This window comes from Anarhichas minor, unplaced genomic scaffold (assembly GCF_050575085.1).
Source record: "Anarhichas minor isolate MPS153535 unplaced genomic scaffold, ASM5057508v1 ptg000024l, whole genome shotgun sequence".
In the NCBI taxonomy this organism is placed as follows: domain Eukaryota; kingdom Metazoa; phylum Chordata; class Actinopteri; order Perciformes; family Anarhichadidae; genus Anarhichas; species Anarhichas minor.
Window position 1 is genome coordinate 13,287,473 of NW_027466470.1, and position 21,003 is coordinate 13,308,475.

Consider the following 21,003-nt stretch of genomic DNA (forward strand, 5'->3'; position numbering starts at 1 on the left):
CCCTCACAAGGAACACCCCTGCCTGGTGACAGAAGTGTTTCGCTCCACGCAGTCTCAGGCACATCCGGCCCTGCACGGCTTGGATTAAGCTTGACCTGCAGGGGTCAAGTGTGGTTTTGGACTAATTCAGGTGGACAGTGGTCTCAGATTGGTGGGAATTGCCTCTTGTTGAGACCAATCCCCAGGTTTAAAGTTCAAAGGTCAACTAGATAATCCCCCTGTTATGAAACATAGGACCTTCTCACAGCCCTGGCACCTTTCTTCTCTCAGTCTGTCACTCTCATATCACTCTCTGTCCCCTTCTCTGCTCCATTTCTATGATATAAATCCTTACCTCATCATACATGACCGTAGCCTCCGCTAGTATCTATACTGATTTTCATGATGTATGCCACCAGGTTAGATTTAACTAGCAATTTGCTGGATTGTGTTGTGGGATAACAGGAGTTACATTTAAAGTTTTGAATCATGATGTCTGCCCAGGAACGGCAAGTAGAAGTTGTCTTCGGCAAGAAGCATTTAGCTTCACAAAGCCCAACTCCATCTCGCAAGAATTATCCCGTAATGCTTTTTTTTCACCACAGGTTGGGATGGTCTTGCCGAGCAGAGAAATTTCATGGCATATTGTCGATGTGTTTTCACAAACCGCAGTGAGAGCTTGTCATCCTCGGCTCTTCATCAAACAGCTCACTGCTTCTACCGGTTTCTCCTTGCAGTATTTAGAACTGTTCTGCTGACCATATAGCGCAGAACAAGGGCTTAGGTTTCATTGCAAAATTGATGCACCAGTTTATGGTACATTTATGTAATGACAACACTAAATTCAACAGATTCTGCTGGGGTACGGCAACACCACTTGGACAACCACAGGCAGAACTACAGTACACCGTAATACTAGAACCGGTAGTAATAATATTTTATTCTTTATATATGATTACGATGTGAAGGGGGGGCACCTTTGCACAGAAAATGTCTTATCTTGTTGCGTAGACCTGTTTTTCTCACTTCTAACTCGGCAACCTTTCCTTTTCACGATAAAAGCATGAGACTAGCCTCTGCAGAAGGGCACCGGCTATACTCTACCAGGAGGAAGAGTAAACGTCAGGCCAGTCAGCAGGCAGAAATATGTGCAGAGGATGACGTAACGTGCCCTTGCTCAAAACTTAAGAGACCCACAAACAACAGACAGAGCCTTCCAGCCGTTTAAGGGAAACAAGAGTTCAGTTCATGTCAGTCATAGGTAATGGAAGAAAACTGTGCAAGAAGCAGACGCAGCCAATTTAGCCTTTTGGACTGCAATGAGTGGACTGAAAAGAGAGGAGGATCACATTCATCCAGGAGGAAGATAACATCTTATTCATGGGCCAAAAGTGTTTACCAGTTTTAACCAATTTAATAAATCCTTGGTCAGATGAAACAGCGGATAACGCTTGTGGCTGACCCCAAAGTAAAGAATTGAAAACACATTTTGTTTTCACAACGGTTCGGTCGTATAAAGGATCTGTTTGTTGTATTTATTTGAGAGAGGAGTTGTGTGGATGCCCATTTCCTCTCAGTTTCTGTACACATTCAGGGAGGAGGTGTCAGATCCCCACTATGTTGACAGCTCATGAAATAAGATACACAGGATAGAGTTTATTATATATATTTTACTTTCCAGCCAACACATTTCTTCCAGGATAAACTAAAAACACATGTGCTTTTCCGGGGCTATGACTAAGCCACCCCAAACTGAACCGTATCTTCAATAAAAGTAACTTGTGCACTCTTTGGGTTTCAGAACTAGATTGAATCTTTTGGCCACAGATGGGACACATTCTGTTCTTCTATAAGAACCTCTGTGAAAAAAAGAGAAAGATACACAAACATCCACAATAAGGACCCACAATCAGAGCATTCCAACAAAGTGAACCTGAAACCCTTGATTGCTTGAGAAAACAACCTTGCTTAGCTCTGCTCACTTCAGCTGCCTCTCCGCGGCGCACAACCATGAAACCGCGTGTGGCATCCTGCGATTTAACACACTGACGCTGAATAGTGGAGAGGAAGTGTCTCTCAAGGGGAAATAGAATTAATTCAGCGCCATTCAACAGCTCCCGCACTAGAGTGACATACAGAACCCACTCTTATTTCTTCATTCAATGCACTGCGACGTTTTTCCTCTCGGCCCTCTCGCACTCTTCCTCTCCTCTCACTTCTCTGTTGTCATTTCTGATGCATGGTGGCTGCACTCCAGACTCCCTTGGTGCCTATACCTGCAAAAGGCCAGTTACATAACCCCCTCCCACACACACACACACACACACACATACACACACACGCGCGCGCAAATAACACAAACATGTACACGTCTCCTCTCACGTCAGAATATTTACCCCTCCACTCCGTCGCTTTACACCATCCCGAAAAAAAAGGCAACCCGTAATAAATGGAGGCTCCAGTGCCACAGCGTTTTCAGCGCAGTGGAAATAATTTGTAAATTCCCCCTGCAGACTCCCGATTTAGCAAGGAGTGCTCAAGAACCCAGTGCTCTCTAAAACACACACTCCAGCCCTGCTGCTCCTGCTAGAGCCCCTGCTTGTTCCCTGAAAATAACACATGTCAAAACAAAGCCGCTAGTTGTGATCAGATTTTTTTTACTTTTGGTGCCAGCTCCGCCATAAAGAGAGGATGATTTTAAGTGTGTGAGTGTGTTCGGCTGCACATACTCACCCCCTCATTAGGGTAAGCCTCCCAGCCCAGGTCAGCCAAGGCTGACATGGAGTCCAGCAACGTAACTGCAAGAAAACGGAGAGCAAACATGTTAACACACACATACTATAAAAAACTGTACTTTGTATTTCTCAGTCCCCATTTCCTTAAAACAATGATGATGCTTTACACATACAGTACAGTGGGGCGATCCAAGAAATGTTGTACAAGGGTGCCCTTTGTTGTGTTGGAGTACAACAGCTGTGGGATCACAAGCAGTGGTAAACCTATCATTTAAATGTTAAGATTACTGTGGTTGTGCTGGTTCAAGGGTACACAAAGTCAGTCAGTGCAACAACATCAATGTACAGAGCATAGGCAAGGGTATATTTTCCAGTTACATGTACGTTTTAGATAGTCTAGTGAAAAAAAATCTTCTTTTTGAGTATCGACCACTCGGCCTGTAGGCTTTGAAAAACGGTGGTAAATGGCTCGTGTTCACCGAGAGAGGAGACTGTGGTCCATATGCAAAGTATAAATATCTACTTTGCCCATCTGTGCTCTCAGTTACAAACAGTCACGTTTTTGCCACATTTTTTCATTCAACTTTTCACTAGTTTAAAACATTTAGTCACTGTTTGAATCCACTATGAATTCTTTGAATCCAACCTCGTCACAATCCCTGTTTTCCTTCAAAGGACATTTTCTCACTTCCCCGATGCATACAGAACTTTTAAAGGTACTCGTTTCTAAAATGGCTGCCACCCAAATACAATAGAGGTGTATTTAATTCTATTTGTGGTGCTCAAAGAACAAAACTTGCTCTGTTTACTCTGTAAAATCCACAGACCTCTCTGTGAACACTCGACTCTCGGAGTAATAGTCTCTATAAATGCTGTTGACAACATGGCCTGTGGATTGTTCCGACATTAGAGATGTATATCTCAAAACCTCGGCACATAAAACTGGAAGTGTCTCCGTGGCTGGAAAACACAATAGATGAGTGATAATATATGGGTTTTTCTCATTTGGGTGAACCAAACCCGTTCAAGCCTAAAAAGGACTGAATAATATAACTTTCATACTAAAAAAGATTGTGTTGGAGTATCGCTGTCTATGATGTGCAACAGTAGCGTCAACGTAGATTTGCACATGTTGTTTCCTGTGTGTGATCTCTGTGTGACCGGAGGAAGGATGCAGGAAGGTGAGAATGAAAAGGGAAGAGAGGAAGGTGGCAGGTTGACCAGCGTGAGGCATAATGAAAACCTGCTCGGATTCTGGAGCAAGGTTCTCCACCTGTGTGTGTGTGTGTGTGTGCGTGCGTGCGTGTGTGTGTGCACGTGCAAGCGCTCTTGTTATGGCTTGGCTCAGTCAGGTCCTAATCAGGCCTTCAACACCGCTGACCATCAATATTTAATCAGTATCCATCTGCAGAGACTGCTGCTTTTCTCTTTCTCTCTCTCTTACAATCTCTCACATTGTGGCTTTTTCAGGTTATCTTCCCTCTATCAACATCTTTGAACCTATGCTTTCAATCCACAGGTCCAAGATCAGACGGGTGAGTCGCTGACCTGACGCAATTTCAAACTGACGGCATCACTTTAAAGCAACATGCTTTCGTATTCCCTCCTGTTTTCATAAGCAGTGACCTCAAACTATTCAAAAGTAAAAAGAAAACAGAGTTTGCCTGCCTGAATGCAAATGAGACTAATCACTGAATTGAAGAGGATTGCCTGTTTACGAGCCCCTCTGTGCATCAATCCTGCCTGCAGGTATAACAAAGGCACTGTAAAATTGGTCCAACCTTTTTTCCCCTATCTCTTCCCCTCCCTCTCTTCCTCTCGCACCCATGCTGTTCATCAGCCCTCACTGAATCCCAGCCGTTCTCCTCAGCTCAGCACACCCTGACAGCAGGGAGGCATGTCATGCTGTATTAGCGAGTGTACATGTGCGTGTGTGCGCACACAGCAGCGTCTGCATGAGAAACCAGCTACAGAGAAAGCAGTGCGCACAGTATAATGAAGCAGAGCGAGAGAGGCTGCACAGCACTGCCCAGGTGAGAGAGGGAGAGTGAGATAGATTAAATGAGAGGGATGAGACAGGAAGAGTGGAGGAGAGGTGCTGAGCAGCAAAAGGTCAGAAGCAGCCTGCAGCCCATGTGCGTATTCAGGAAGACTGCTTCCCTCATGGGCATGTGAGTGGCGCACAGAAATTAGACATAATAGTATAATGATATGTGATTTCAGGACTCACCGGAGAGGCACACACACACACACACATTCTCAAACACTCAGAGATGAGAGCTACCCATCAGCAAGGTTCGTGGAAACTGTTTTGCATACAGTTATACCAACGTCATCCTCTGTGACTCACTGACTGCAATGCCTTCATGTGTTTCCCAGGCATTGTAACTGAGAGCAACCTTGATATATTAAAGGTTTGGTTCACTCAAATTACAAAAACATATTTTCTCACTTTCCGGAGTGATGTTTTTTTTATGTTTTTTTTTCCATTTAAATACAGCATCAGAGTTTCAGAAACAGTGTCCTGATTATATACACATTGGAACTATTTTCTACTGAAGAAATTGCCCCTATTAACATAGTCGTTCTGTGGAATAACCTGTGGCGTAAAGATGTGAATGTTCAACTCTTTATTGGCACTTTATTTTTTTATTCACTCCAAACTGCCAATTTAAAGATGTTCAGACTGTTCATACGCTGTTTGTAGCTATACGGAAATAAATATGTATAACACAATTTCTTTTTTCATTCTGGCAGGTTAGTGTGTGAGTTTGTACCTCTAAAACTGTTTACTTTCGATTTTATCGAAACAGGGGGCATGTAACTATGTACATTATTGTACTTAAGTGTAATGTTAGAGTACTTGTACTTGCGTATTTCCATTTTATGCTTTACACTTCCACTCCACTACACCTTAGAGGGAAATATTGTACTTTTTACTGCACTACATTTATCTGACAGATTTAGTAACAGTTTCAGATTATCAAAATAAACTATGAAATGATGATATATTAGTATAAATTAAACTACCCAGCAGTAAACAGGCATTAAAACTTTAGCTACATTAAAATGATGAACACGTTTATGCATCAATAACTATAATACAATAATATTGTAATGTATGTTGATCTGCATAGTGAGTACTTCTACTTTTGTGTCTTTAAGTATACTTTGATAATAATATTTTTGTACCTTTACTTGAGTAATATTTTTCATGCAGGAATTTGACTTTACATACACTGTAGTATTACACGTTCACTTAAGTAGAGATCTGAGTATTTCCTCCACCTCAGCTTGTTAACATTCAATTTTTTAAATATTTAAAGGTATTTTCTTTCACTCATACACCCAATTTTCAGATACAGTTCATGTAGTGAAGTGCGTGAACTGTTTACTTCTCAATCCTCAGCTACCGTCTCTCTCTCTCTCTCTCTCTCTCTCTCTCTCTCCATGTCTTTGTCTCTCCACTGTGACTTGCATTTGCACACAGCTTTCACCTTGAGTAAAATGAGTCGTTCACTGTTTCATTTTGGAGCCGTAATGCAACGCAAGGTTTTTAAATAATATCAAACAGCACTTACAACTTATGATGAAGAGAAATGTATCCTACTTCATGATACAAATCATACATAAAAGGCTCACTATTTAGCCTTTCCTTCACAAAAAGATCAATTTGCTTTTTTTACAGCTGGATCTGTACGCACTGCCATTTCTCCTCGACTCCTCCTGCTTCTGAGACATATCTCAAAAACGAAGAAAAGAAAATCAAAACTATCTGCGTGACTAGAAAGGCAAACTTCTACAGGTACAGTAAGCAAGAAGAAAAAATCTGATTTAAGAAACTTTTTTGTGTCTGGAGTCACCCATCATGCAGAAACTGGTGTGTGCCCATTTTGCAGCCCATTGGGAAAAGACACACATACATTAACCTACACATCGACACTTTTCCTCTTCTCCTCACACCTCCTGTCCATACCACTTATCACTTGTAATCAATGACTGGACTCATCAATTATGTATTCGCTGGAGCTTCCTGTCTGCTGAAACAGCCCAGTGTGCATATACAGTACATATGTGTGTGTGTACCTGTGTGTGTTTGTGTGTCAAAGATGAGGAGAAAACAAAGAAATTATGAAAATATGTATTTTTTTCTTCCACAAACAAAAACAAAGCCACACCTCTTATTGATCTTTCCATCCATCTCTAAACGCTTCCACTGTGTCTCCCTCTCTCTCTCTTCTCTTTCTCCAGGGAACTGCCTAATTGTGTTTCTGTGTGTGTGTGTGTGTGTGAAATCTAAGCCTTGGGCAGGCCTGCTTCGGCCCAGAATAAAAACACCAAGCTCATCAGTCAATCACTCAGGCCAGGCTCATGTTCGATCTCATGACCAGTCCCTCTCGCTTTTACACACACACACACACACGCACACACATTTTCACACACAATCTCCAGGTTTACAAGCTGCTAAACGTGACGTATCATACCCACAGTGGAGCAACTTCCAAATTTGAGCTCTCACTGACATGATGAAAACAAAAATCTATCTATCATCACATCTTTTCTTCTGCCTGAAAATAGCACTTCCACTCAAGCAAATTCACTCAGGGACACACACACCCCTAATATTTCCCATGCTTTCATCACACGGCATAAATGCACAGATCCATACACATGTACATGTGACCTGATTACTGTGCGAGTTGTTCGATTACAGAGAGACATGCTGTCTTATTGATTTTCAGCACTGAACTGTGAGGTTTAGATTCTGGGAGTGAAAGAGGAGGAGGAGGAGGAGGAGGAGGAGGAGGGTGTGAATTTGTAAATTCCTGTACAAATGCTGAAAAATGCACGTACTTATAGAACCGTGGGTAGAAAACCCCAAACATTTTCAATCTCTTTCTCTTGGTGTCTTCTCACTCCTGTTTCCTTGCTCTGGGGTCTCTCTCTCTCTCTCTCTCTCTCTCTCTCTCTCTGTCCGTCCGTCTCTTTTACTTGCTTCTTCTCTGTTTGTTTATGTCTCTCTGCCACTCTCTCTCTCTGGTCGGTATCCACCGCTTCAGCTGAGCTGCAAGAAGCTGTGATCCACCTGCCAAGAATTAAACGATGCTGCCAACAGCCAGACTGCCGCACAAAGAGACCAGGATGCTTACACACACACACATACACACACACACACACCTTAGGATTGTGCCAGTGCCACAAAGAGAAAGACTGCTCAATAAGACCACCACAGACTCAATATAGAGGACAATATGCGACTACATAATGAGCTCATAAGACCTTTTCAGCTCAGAACACAAAATATTACAGCGGTAGACCTGAGATATAACGAAGGGGGGGGGGGCTTGCTGACACGACATTCAACATGCTGATACATGTAAGCCTCATTGTTTTTGTTCATCAGCTTAAAGCAATTTTCACCCAGGTTTCATGTCCCCACACATCCCCAAACGTTATGTTTCCTGCTGCAAGAAAATGCTGACAACTGCAGTCTACTGCAATCAAGATGCTCTTGTGGCAGAAAATCTTCCGGTAATAGAAAGAGAGGAGGAAAACGCAAATAAGATGCTGCTCATTCCTCTTCAGTACCAAATAATGTATCTATGCAACATTAAAGTTATACTACTCTTAAAGACAAAGTGTGCAGTGTGCATCCTAAAATGATGCACACAAATTTCCAATATTTCGTTCATTACTAAAGGAAATTTTCAATATTTTGGGAGATACAGGTATTTGGTTTTTTTGCTGCAAGTTCGATGAGCAGATCGATAACACGATCGTCTGTACCCCAAATATGAAGCTATCGCCAGCAACAGTTTAGCTTAGCAAAACAAAAAGCAACAGAATAGCTAGCCCGGGTCTGTCGGCTTTTTGTATAAATGAAACAAACAAGACAAGACGTACTAATTAGTAAGCTTTCATTGTGTAGGTGGATTTTGTTACCTTTAGACAGAGGCAGGCTAGCTGTTACTTTGTTTCCAGTCTTTATGCTAAGCTAAGTGGCTGCTGGCGATAGCTTCATAGTGTAAAGCCACGAGAGTGGTATCGATCTTCTCATCTAACACTTGGCGAGATAGCAAATAAGTGTATTCCCCAAAATGTTGAACAATTAAAATCAGTTCATCAGAAATACATTGCATTGAAAAAACACAATACAATTCAAGTACATGCTCTAGTATTGCAAGAAGTATTTGCAGCTTGCTCCATATACTGGGATAACTTACTGTACTCAAATACACCCAGATGCAATAAATAAAACAGTTATACAACTGAACACAAGTACAAGTACACGCACACACACACACTATCTCAGTATGAGTGCCGCCACACACACACCACAGACCTTCCCCTGCTTCCACTCCACTGAGAGTGCAGTTCAACGATTGAGAGTGTTGTCAGGGCAACTAACGGGCCAACGGAGAGCGGGATGAAGGAGTGGGAAGAGGTGAGAGCTGAACTTTAGGAACAAACTGGCGTCGTACCATAACTGCTACTCCTTCTCGCTCGCTGTCTTTTCATCAGTCCTCTCTCCGCTCATCCACAAACCACCAGAGGCTCTCAATCAGTCATTTCTCCCTTCGTTTTTTCTCTCTCGTCCTCCATTTGTGCCATTTTATTAAAGCTATATGTTACTTTTTATCCTTCCTATCCTTATCACCGGTGACTTTTGCTTTCCGTTATCTTTTCCCCCCTTAAGACATTGTTCTGTGTGGCGGAAATATTGAATACATGAATGCATCCTGTCAGGGGAACTATCTTGCACCTTGCATGTATCTTACAGGAAAAGGCAAATTGCCCGTATTTCATTTAGGGTACATGCAAATAAAAACAAATGTAATGGGAAAAGACTTATTATGGGTAATTCCTACATCCTTTCAGTTTGATAGCAAATGTAAAATATGTTCTCTAAATCTTCTGCAGCCTACAAACTGTATTTTCGGTCAGCAATGTGTTGTGTTTACATAACTCAAGAGGAAGGCAAACTGTAGGCACAATGGTGACTTGATGGAAGCAGGAGTTCTGTTGTTTCTGGCAGTGGCCATGGTGTCTCAAAACGTGCAGCTGCAGGCTATACCCATAAACGACGCTGTATCATCTTTAAAGAGCAAATAGGCGATGCTGGAGAGAGAAAAACAATCGCAATCGATTTTTGACTTGGAATCAAAATCGTGACACCCCTGTTGGTAAAGGTATATTTGTATTAAAAGTCTGCGCCGATGAACTTATTCCATGTATCAAAGGTTTGAAGTGTTTGGAATTATAACTGGTTCAGCCGTCCTTTTACACCCTGAATTTGAAGCTTTATTTGAACTCCTTTTACAGAGTGCTGTACAGTTATTCTCACAAGCCTGCATCAAGGTGGAGTTCAAATGTGAGAAATTTAACAGCAAAACTGTATTCACACATTCGATTTTCAGACTCTGTAATGTGCTGTTTGCGCGCGTGGGATGTGTTTTCCCTAAAGCAGGCATATCACAATCTGCGATATTTTTCATTTCATTTTTTAATGAGAGTTTTGGGGCGGGCTGAGATGGGATCTAGAATGATTTAAAAGGGAAAATGTTATTCTTCTTTTGAGTGTGATAGCTGTCTGCAAACTGAATGTGTCTATGAATAATTCAATGTATTTAAATGACGTTCTAATCCTAATTCTTCTTTGATTCAGTTCAATTACCCCTGCTTTCTAACTTCCTATTCTGTTCATAGAAATGTAATGTTGATCCTCCACACTTCGACAAACACAAATTCAAATTGGGTTGGACTGAACAGTATGGATAACTGAACAGCGGCCTATAGCTTCACAAATGAGTGATAGACAAGAGCAGATCAGTGAAGGTAAGAAGCTGAGTCTGTGAAACACACCCATGAAATTCAATTAGCTATTACATGCATGGCTAAATAGTAGTTGGGTGTTTGAATCATGAGTTGATAGAAAAATGGATCAAAATGATAATGATAATCATTTACCCTTTAAATCGCAAAACAAAGCTGATAAATGTTTGAACGGATTGATGGATTTGCTCTCGAGTTTTGACACATTGGCGAGAGAGTTTACGACGATCAAATCAAGTCGGCTTTAATCAAATCCTTCATGTCAAAACAAGTAAAGATTCGAGACAAATTCACTTTGTTTTTATCATATATTGTGTGCAATACACTGATACAAAGAGGAAGCATATTCACATTTACCAAGCAAAGCTTTTTAAGGAAAATAAACAAGATAAACAGGATAACACATCCACATCGTTCATCAAATGCTATTACTTCCCTCAATAAGACAGCAGAAATCGATCACAAAGAGCCCACTTTCAGTAAAGAACAAGTCAAGACAACAGCCATAACACGTCTTCTACACTGCAGTCACAAATGGGTAAAAAAAAAAGTGATGTTAGAATCTCTTTTTCAAGGCCGCTGCTGTAGTAAAGTGATTCCTAAAAGGGATGCACATGGTTTATTGAAAACCTTCTCCAAAGCCTTGAAACCCTGGCAACCCAAAAGGCAGATGGTGTGCAAAGATGAAAATGTTTGTGAAAATATTCATGTATGTGACGAACTGTACCTCGTTGAGCTTGCATTTTTGGACCTGCCTCCCCCTTCCACTGTGGTAAGTACATTAGCCTACTCTGCTATTTCATCTACACTGCGCAGCACCAGCAGAACAGAATAGATGCCATTCTGACAGACTATGACAGGAGCACTGCCCTAGTTTGTCGCTTGAAGAGGCTCTGGAGTGTGTGTGTGTGTGTGTGTGTGTGTGTGTGTGTGCGTGTGAAAGGCGTGATGGTTGAACGCTTACAGTGTTGAACTGTGACACCCAGTCAGATCAAGACATTGTTTTTTTTTAATAAGCTTCTTCTACCAGTATGCCAACAACTTATCAAGGGCAAAGAGCAACAAACACAATCCACACACAACCATAACGATGCACACACACACTAGAGACCTTGAGGATTCAAAAACAACCACAGACGCATACACCTCCGCTCACCTCTGCTCAAACTCTGACGCATCCCACCATTCATTTCAAGAACTGGGTTCAAATAGCTTGTGAGGAGTGAACGAGGGGCGAGAGATGACAGCTAATTCTGTTCATCTCTAAATTATCCCTCTTCAAGAGTGTGTCCTTCTCATTTTTGGCCTTTTCTTAACGTTTTTCGTGCTTTGTTGACATTCCTCCTGATGGGACAAGAGCACACACACACACACACACACACACACACACACACACACGCAGCTGTCACACAGTGGTTGGTCACAGGAGGGTAAATTGGCCTAGAATCTCAGGGGTGAGCCACAGCAGTGGAGACGGTTAGGAAATCTCATGTCAGATAAATGTGTGCTTAGACATGTTGCCACTGTTAGTACACACCCGTATGACATATACACACACGCCTACAGTGATTGCCTGTCTGCCCTGCTGCCTCCGTCAAATCCAACATTAAACTAATTTGCACTGATGCGGACACCATCAAGTGGTAAACAGAGAGACAGAACACGCACAACTAACAAAACCCTGAAGCTAAAATGGACTTGGGGGGGGGGGGGGGAGGGGATGTACTGCAGGGAAATTCCTAAGGGGAATATGCCACCAAAACAGCCCAAACGCACAGAGAATCGTCTGTGAGCTGGGCCCTGTATGTTGTCAGTTTACTATTGGACTCGTGGTTTCAGACAATATCCATGCATCGATAGCATAGTAAGCTCTCCTGGTGTCTGGAGACGACTGTCTAGAATAATCAGCAAGCGGGGTCCACCAACGACAAAACGATTAGCATTTGTAACTTGCAGGAAGGCATCCGAGAAGCGGCACAAATATGCACAAGAAGTTCCAAACACAAAATAATAAACACAAAATAATACCAATAAAAAAAGGAAAACTTCAACAAAGTTTTTTTTTAAGGCTTTGAACAAGTGACCAATGTTGTTGGTTTTTTTCAGTCACTACTGGTGCTGTACTTCACAGCGGTACTTGGCTATATGAATCTATTTGACAGATTTTCAGAATGTGCTGATTGAATATGTGCACTGATTTTCACATCTATGATCTTTTCTGTAAAGAAATCAAGAAAAAGCTGTATGAATAATAGATTTGGCAGTTAATTTCCAGCTCCCAAGTTCGCCGATATTTTGACTTTATAAAACCTTCACAGTTAATCAGCAGAGAAAATGTTGGAGCGCTGGTCAGCAAACATACTATATCTACGGCTGACCCAAATCCTCTGCTGTTTGTTTGTAAAGCTGGCTAATGCAGCCTTTCACAGCCGCGGCACGAGCCAAGACCGCAGAGCAAACAAGAAGAGAAAAACAGAAAGAGAGGGAGAGGTACGGAAACAACCAAATTCAATTTAGACCAATTAAAGGTCAGGACTGAGGGGGCAGGGATGTGAGTGAGGAGGGGCCGTGAGAGGAAAAGAAGAAGAGTTGGAGTGTGTGTGTGTGTGTGTTCGTTTGAGTGGGGAATACAAAGTGGTCAAGGCCCAGTGATCAGTGATTTGACCAGCAGTTAAGGGCTGTTCGGAGGGGGAGGGGGGTCAGTGGACATGGACGGGGTCCGCTTATACCCAAACTTCACAACAGCCATCAGACATCACGGAACGCCTCCTTTGACGTTATTGAATCATCCAAGCCTAACGCTCTAGCTGTTTAAGACAAATACACACGTTCACTTTACTGGTGGGAACTGAAATGTGTTAAAAATCAGTTGCTGTCTTGTGTTTCAACTTATGAGAAAAAATGATTAAATGCACACTGAGAGTAACATATAATATAGATGATGAGTTCACTCCATAAAGCAAAATTAACATAAAAGAAGTAAAGAAGAAATATATTACATTTTTCGCTGTACTTGTACTCAGAGTTCATTTAGTTTTTGTTTGCATTTGTTCACATCGTAAAAAGAAAAGCTAAACTTTGGCATTTACATAAATAAATATAGTCCAGATGTTTTCCCATCATTGTTGAAAACAGCAGATCAGCTTGACTGACACATTAAAGTTTGTATTCTGCCAAATGTGGTGGAGATGTGGAATGAATTTCGCAGTCAGCAGACTTGTTTCAGACTTTAAAGAAATACTTTGACATTTTGAGAGATATGCTTTTGGTTGCTTTCTTGCAGAGTTAGATGACGATTGAGATACCACTCTCACACGGGTAAATGTGAAGGCACAGCCCGTTTATGGTTAGCTTAGCATAAAAGCTGGAAGCAGAGGGAAACAGCTAGCCTGGTACCTCTAAAGCTCACTAATGAACATGTTATATCTCGTCTGTTTCATACAAACAAATGTTGCACTTTAAAACTGACTGTGTGGTTTCATGGGGAATTATGTGCCAGGCGCAGTGACTTCCTGGAAGCCCATTTGAAAGTAGAAATGGTCGTTGTTAGACTTTGGTTTGCGCACAGGTACAATATATAATGTGTTAGCTAGTGAGCTTTAGAGTTTATGGTAGACAGAGCTTTACTCTTGGACAGAGCCTGCTAGCTGTTTTCCCCTGTTTCCAGCCTTAATGCTAAGCTAATCAGCTGCTGACTACATCTTCATATTCAGCCTACAGACAAGAGAGTGGTAACGATCTTCTGGGCAAGAAAGTTAAAACCTAAAATGTCAAACAATTACTCAGGCAAATGGACTTCAGAACACCAAAATAGAATACTTTGAATTGGTGGGGCTGAATACAAAACCATATTTAGCGACCACTGACTGCCGTTAAATACGACACAAAGGCTCTGTGGGTGCTCAATAGAACACGTAGAAATGGGAGGGTTTGATTAGAACCATGTCTTTTTCTTTGTTCTGGCTTTTCTTATCGCTTTTGTTTTGTCTCACAGCTTCTCTCCTGTGGATTTTATAATTTCTCTCTCTCTCTCTCAACACACAGACAGACACACACACACACACACACACACACACACACACACACAATGCAACCATGAGGTGAAGCCCTCACAGCAGAATCCTTTTCTGTCACCGAGCTGTATTTATAACCCATTCTATCAACCAGCCCCGGGGACACATGACACTATTCTCTGGACCAAGACCACCAAAGTGCCCCCAAGTCATCCATTATGATAGGATGAGTGTGTGTCTGTGTGTGCACGCACATGCATCCATTTGTGCTTGTGTACAGTATGGCCCTGTGTTAAGCAGATACAGTATATAGGCTCCAACTTAATACAGAAAACATACAGTGGCTGTACAACTGTTACACATTACATTACAGTCATTTAGCAGACACTTTTATCCAAAGCGACTTACAATTCAGAGTCTATCACATTTTGACACCGCAGGCACAACTACGGGAGCAATTTTGGGGTTAAGTGTCTTGCTCAAGGACACATCGACATGCGACAAGCAGAGCCAGAGCTTGGGGATTGGGGATTGAACCGCCGACCCTCTGATTGAAAGACGGCCCTGCTATCCACTTAGCCACAATCGCCCCATACACAGCTACTGAAGGTCAGAGAGAGAGACCGAGAGGGTAGTGTAGAAGAAGACAAAGGGATAAACAAGCAAGGAGACAGAGATGGAGGCCATGAGGGAAGGAAGATATGAATGAAGGGGATTGGAGGTGGATGGGAGGGGAGGAGGTAGACGAGAAAAACAGGAGGGTCACGCGCTTGCTGTCTGTCTCTGCTGAGATCTATATCCTCTTCTGTCCAAGGTCACGATTGTTACATGGGAGCGTAGCAATTTCTCGGACTCACTCGCACACACACTTAGTGAGGTACGGCTCTGCCGATAACTACAAGCAACCATTATAGATTAAAGCAATTAAACCAGAGGGGACCTTTGACCCAACATTATACCACAGTCAGGATCCTGTGTGAATCATACGATGTGTAAGAGGAGGGCACGCTTTACATATGCTTGCCTCTGCACTAACCGCTCGCCCTGATGTTAACCTTACAAAGCAATACAGCCCCCTTCACCCTGCACCCTGAGGCCAATCCAATAAAAAGCTTCACGCGTGCTGTAGTTCCGAGACCAATTACAGATTACAGTAAACCTCATGACCGTAACATAACCCAAAGTTTTTCCCCATGCTTTGTTGTTTCCTCTCCCTTTCTGCTGACTCTTGATTATTAATTCAATTATACATCCATTTGCACGCAATTTTCAGTCAGACTTTGGAGTTAAATCATTTATCTGCCTCTTTTAGTTTACTCTAATCAACATGCACTTGCAGTGGAAGGAAGCACGGGGCCCCCAGTCGTGCTGCTGTGTTTTCCAGGATTGAGGGAGGTATATATTTAGAGAGAGAGGGAAGACACAAAAATAGAAAATGTCTGCTCCTTTCCCCCCCCCCCAGGAACCTGGGAGGAGTGGGTGCAAAGTAACAGTAAAAAGAGAGAAGTTCCACCGTGTTGTAAGGGATATGGAGCGAGGGTAAAGTCAGCATGAGGACAGCAGGACAAAAATGAACCAAGGGGAGACCTGCGAGCATCCACCCTGCTGTTACATCAGTATGCCCTCAGGGTTCAGGCAGAGGGTGTGTTGGGCTCCCTCTGCTGGTGCACAGAGACTCACGCACTCCTCTTCCTCCCCACACTGTCGATAACAAAGACCCTCAGAGGATGCTCTTCATCAAAACAACTTGTTATGACTGAACCCTTCTCTACTATACGTCTCTCATGTCCCCCAGTCTGCAGCGGTTTCAAACAATTCTCTCACAACTGAGTCCTTTGTAAATGCCAACAATTTTGGAGCAGATCAATAGCTCTGGTAGTGAACTATAAGCTTGTTGACAGCTTAACACTATTTCCCTGCTAACACTATCAGCTCTATCAAAGGGACGTTGCTCTTAATTGAGCCTTGAGAGCTCCATCTTCCATCTTTCTTCTTCTATGACAGCCTCGCTTTCTACTCGACAGACTCAAGAGGGAGGATTTCCTGGAATAACACGGCTACCGAGATACGTGGGTGGAGAATATGCACACTCATAGATAAACACAAGGTACACACACAAACACACCCACACTGGCACAAAGAAGAGCAATCCCTCAGCTAAGTCTGCAGTCACAGCAGGAAAACTGGCAGGCCCGAAAAGGTAAACGCAGGGCAGAGAGTGGTTTGCAAATATGGCTTCATTGGATTACTTTCCCATCGGGGGTACGTGCACACACACACAAGTCGGGCAATGGGCTTATAGCTGCCAATTAGGCCAATAGTCTGACACAGCAGGACAGAGAAATAACCGGAGAATGAAAGTCCAAGTGAATCACACATAGACGTGGACCGTCTGGCACATTATTTGAAAAGTGTGTAATAGCGATAAAAAACCCTCTGACCTGTCGGTCCCCTCAAAGATTCTGGAGTTGGACATGACTAAGATCCACACACACACACACACACACACACACACACACACACACACACACATGCACGTACAGAAACTCCCAGATGCCCCTGGCCGTTTATCTAAATCAACAGGAGTTTCCTTTGGCTTCCAGTTGGTTTCATCATTCATGCTCATTTCAATGAATATTTCATCAGTGTGTTAGTGTCTCCTTCACATGCATTGTTTCCTGCTGTTAAAACAATACTCCTCTCTCTCTCTCTCTCTCTCTCTCTCTCTCTCTCTCTCTCTCTCTCTCTCTCTCTCTGCGTGCGTGTGTGTGTGTGTGTGTGTGTGTCTCACTCCCTATCTATCCTCCAGAGCCTTTGTTCTATGTGAACTCCACGGGGCTGTGACATACATTCAGCAGCATGTACGTACACACCATTAAGTCAGACAGACACAGGCCAAATGACTGTTAGCCCGTCATTGTGTTCATGTGTTCAAGGTTAAGCGTTTGAGTGTATCAGTTGGTGTGTGTGAGAAAGAGATTAAGTGAAAAAAATACAGAGAAATATCAATGAAGGCAAATCATCCAGCTCATAACTGCTTCAGAGCGGGACTGACTGCTTTGGGGAATCACTGAATGAAATGAATCACACAGTGGCAATCAAGCCACAGCTGTATCATCGCAGTCAGACTGTCTGACAGCAAAGCCAGCAAAAAAACAGCACCACACACTTCCAATTATAGTTCAAATAACCTACTAATCTGTTCGATAAAACCAGTCATTGTGAGTAGAACTTGTGCGCGCCGCTCTGTCCTTTTTCTCCATTTCGTGCAACTTCCCATTAAACAAGCCAGCTCCCATGTTTCAGCCCAGCAAGCAGTCAGGAGTAGTTAGTGAGTAAATGCATTGGCTAATTTCAGGCCGAGCATCGATGTTAATACAATAACTGAGCAGCAGCGTGCGACAAATCTAATGTAATTGCTGCTGCTCTTTTGAAGACTATGGCAGTCGGCTACAGCAGAAAAACACATATATCAGTGCTTTATAATGAAGATATCTATAATTAAGAAGGATTTTGGCAGCGACGTCAATGTTGATTTGGCATCATCTTTATAAGTTCGGTTACTTTAATGGAAGACATATAGTTGCAGAGGAAACTAAAATGTGTTTCTCGGTGTCAGAAAGTGAAATGTCTACGTCAGCCCTCTCTATCTTCAGCATGGCAGGGTTGCCTGTGTGTATATCATGTCATACAAATTTAATGTCAGTATGCTCGGAAAAGAAAAAAAACGTGACGAACAGTTCTCCGCTTCTCTGTATGCATGATTCATAACCGAGCCGAGCACTTAACGGGAGTCTCCGCCGCTCCGCTCCGCTCCTTCCCCGGCAAGTGGAACCGCGGGATGGGGCTCTCCAACCCTCCAGCGCGGCGCACAACCAAGTCATCTCCCTCGCGCGAGTTCAGGGCACCCACCTTCATTCTCCGGGTAATTCCGTAAGGCTCGGCACGGCGACAACGCGTGAAAAAGAAGAAGCAGGGATGACAGGAGGTAAAGGGACGGATAGATCCACAGGACGCGTGGTGGTGCCATTTTTCAGGCTGCGCTGCGCCCTCGCTGCATCCCTGTTGGCGGTGTCGAGTCGGTGAGCGCAGCCCTGCGATTGAGAGGAGAAAGAGAGGGAGGGAGCCGGGGAGAGGAAAGGAGGGAAGAGAGAGCGAGAGAGAGGAGGAGACGCTGGGAGGGTCCACAGCCAGCCAAGTCCTGTCAATCAGCCGCCTGGCTCTGGGGTGGTATGGGGGCCTTTAGAGATTCCTCACACTTGCTGCACTGTAAAAAAAAAAAAGAAAAAGAAAAAACTGATCCATGTGAACAAGTGATTAGCCTGATGTTGTATTTATATATTTCCTCTCTTTTTTCCTTTGCCACAATCTCGTCCAAAGCCATCCTAAACTGAAAGCTGTGCTCAACATTGTGCTCCGAACGTAATAATAGGCTGTATGTCACAAGGAAAACAAAGCTTTAACGGGATTAAATAACACTTTCAAACGGCAACAGTTACATCTCATCAGTGGGAAGGGTCATCACTGAGGATGCGAAACAAATCTAGTCATGACCTTTAAATTAAGACAATAAAAGTCTCCTATATGAACCAAAAGTTTGATTCATTTATTTTGTCAAAATCACAGTACGTTAGACTATTTAGGTGAGATAGTCGTTTTAAATGGAAAATGTCCGTGAGGTAAACTGACTGGGTTTATCCAGGACCACATTCTTAGAGAAAACAAACCTCAACAAATCTAACTATCTCACTACCGATCCAGAGTTGTTGGGATCTACAGTATTGTCAGACTGGCACCAGGATAAACACTCCCATCTCCATCTAAAAAAATCCTCAATTATTTTTGATAAGAGACATGGTGCATGTGGCAATTACTGGATAAGTGTCAGTTCTGTCTTTTCCCAGTGGTTGATATGGTTCCTGCAGATGCAGCAGTAGACAACGCTGACATGCACAACAGATACCAATCAAACACTTTATGGAGATTTATTCTGCCTTTTACATGTGTTTTGACTGCAGTTTGGGCGTCAGGAATGTGTGTGTGTGTGTGTGTGTGTGTGTGCGTGTGTTTTTGTGTGTGTATCTTGCTGTTGGTGTCGAGCAGTCTTTAAACATGAATAAATAACAGCAGCCTGTCATATGAAATGTGCGAGGAACAGCTGAGAACCTTTCAATCCTTCTTTTATTTAACACTGCTCATGTGGCAAAACCCCTGACCCTACTTCTGTCGCGTAACTGCTTGAGTGTGTGTGTGTGTGTGTGTGTGTGTGTGCGTGTGTGTGTGTGTGTATTGTGTTCATATAATGCACTTCTCATCCCTCCTGTGTCAGCTTCTGTTTTAACCAATTCTGTCCTCTGTAAATTGAGGTCAACACAAAACATGATATGACTAAACCAAAGTTAACCTAAAGTTCACTAATAAACATTTTATATATATATTAAATCTGTACAAAAACAAAAAAGATGTAAAAATGTCACGATGTGTTTCTGCGGCAGACTATTTCTTGCCTGGGTGCATTTTGGTGAGTGGTTTTGAATACAAATTGGATGAAATTAGAATCTGATTTTATATCTAATTTGGCATTTTATCTTGCTGTGAATGCTCACTACAGCTTAAAAAATGGAGAGATCCCATAGGTCACCTGATGCACTGGGATATTTTCCCTGCAGCAAATGTGATGTAACCCTGCCGTGATTTATGGAAGGATCACGACCACAATTATATTTACCACAAGTAACGTTCTTCTATCACGCCTCTGTCCCAAATGAGGCTCCTGAAAGAACTATAAAACTGTCAAACATACCCTGATTTATGCTAAAAATTCTGTTTTGCACCCTCCTGGCCATGTGTGTCTCTATGGAAGTGTGTGACAGCTTTTGTGTTTTTTCTTGTGTGTGTGTGAAGCAGCCACCTCCGCAGATTTGTTAAGGGTCCAATTATGATGATGATTTGTTCCCTGCAATGGCTTTACTTGGATGACCTAATTTCCTCCATTGAATGAGAAAAAAATACTAGTCCTTTATTCTTCTCCTCCCTCTACTCACTCCTTCTTCCTTTTTCTTTCTTCTTCTTCTTCTTCTTCTTCTTCTTCTCCTTCTTCTTCTTCTGCTGCCACGACGCTGCATTCATCCGCACGGTGACAAAACATTGCTCTCATGCATTCCAGCAGTGACAGCGTGACACGGCCCCTTAAACCCTTGTCACTCCCTCTACCTCACTCACACACTTGCGTGCACACAAACACGCACCCACACACACACACACACATCGCGCATGCCTTGTGGAAGAGTGATCTCACCAGCGCGAAGCCCCAATTTTGCACAATGACATTTCAAGGCTGCACATTCGCATGCATGCAGTGACAACTCACTGACAGAGCAGAGAGACAGTAGCCTACAACAAACATTTGAAATATGTCATGTGTTTCCTTACGCCCGTCACAC

At 42.8% G+C, this 21,003-nt stretch overlaps 1 protein-coding gene across 1 annotated transcript in view; it reads right to left on the reverse strand.

Moving 5' to 3' along the window:
- The window catches only part of epha4b (eph receptor A4b), an 81,468-nt gene extending 62,453 nt beyond the window's left edge, over positions 1-19,015 (reverse strand). The window contains exons 1-2 of the mRNA XM_076098096.1: positions 18,473-19,015; positions 2,713-2,777 (exon numbers count right to left, since the gene is read on the reverse strand). Coding sequence (XP_075954211.1) covers positions 2,713-2,777; positions 18,473-18,590 — 183 coding nt within the window. The 5' untranslated portion in view covers positions 18,591-19,015. The remainder of the gene's footprint in view (positions 1-2,712; positions 2,778-18,472) is intronic.
- Between the last annotated feature and the right edge of the window lie 1,988 nt (positions 19,016-21,003).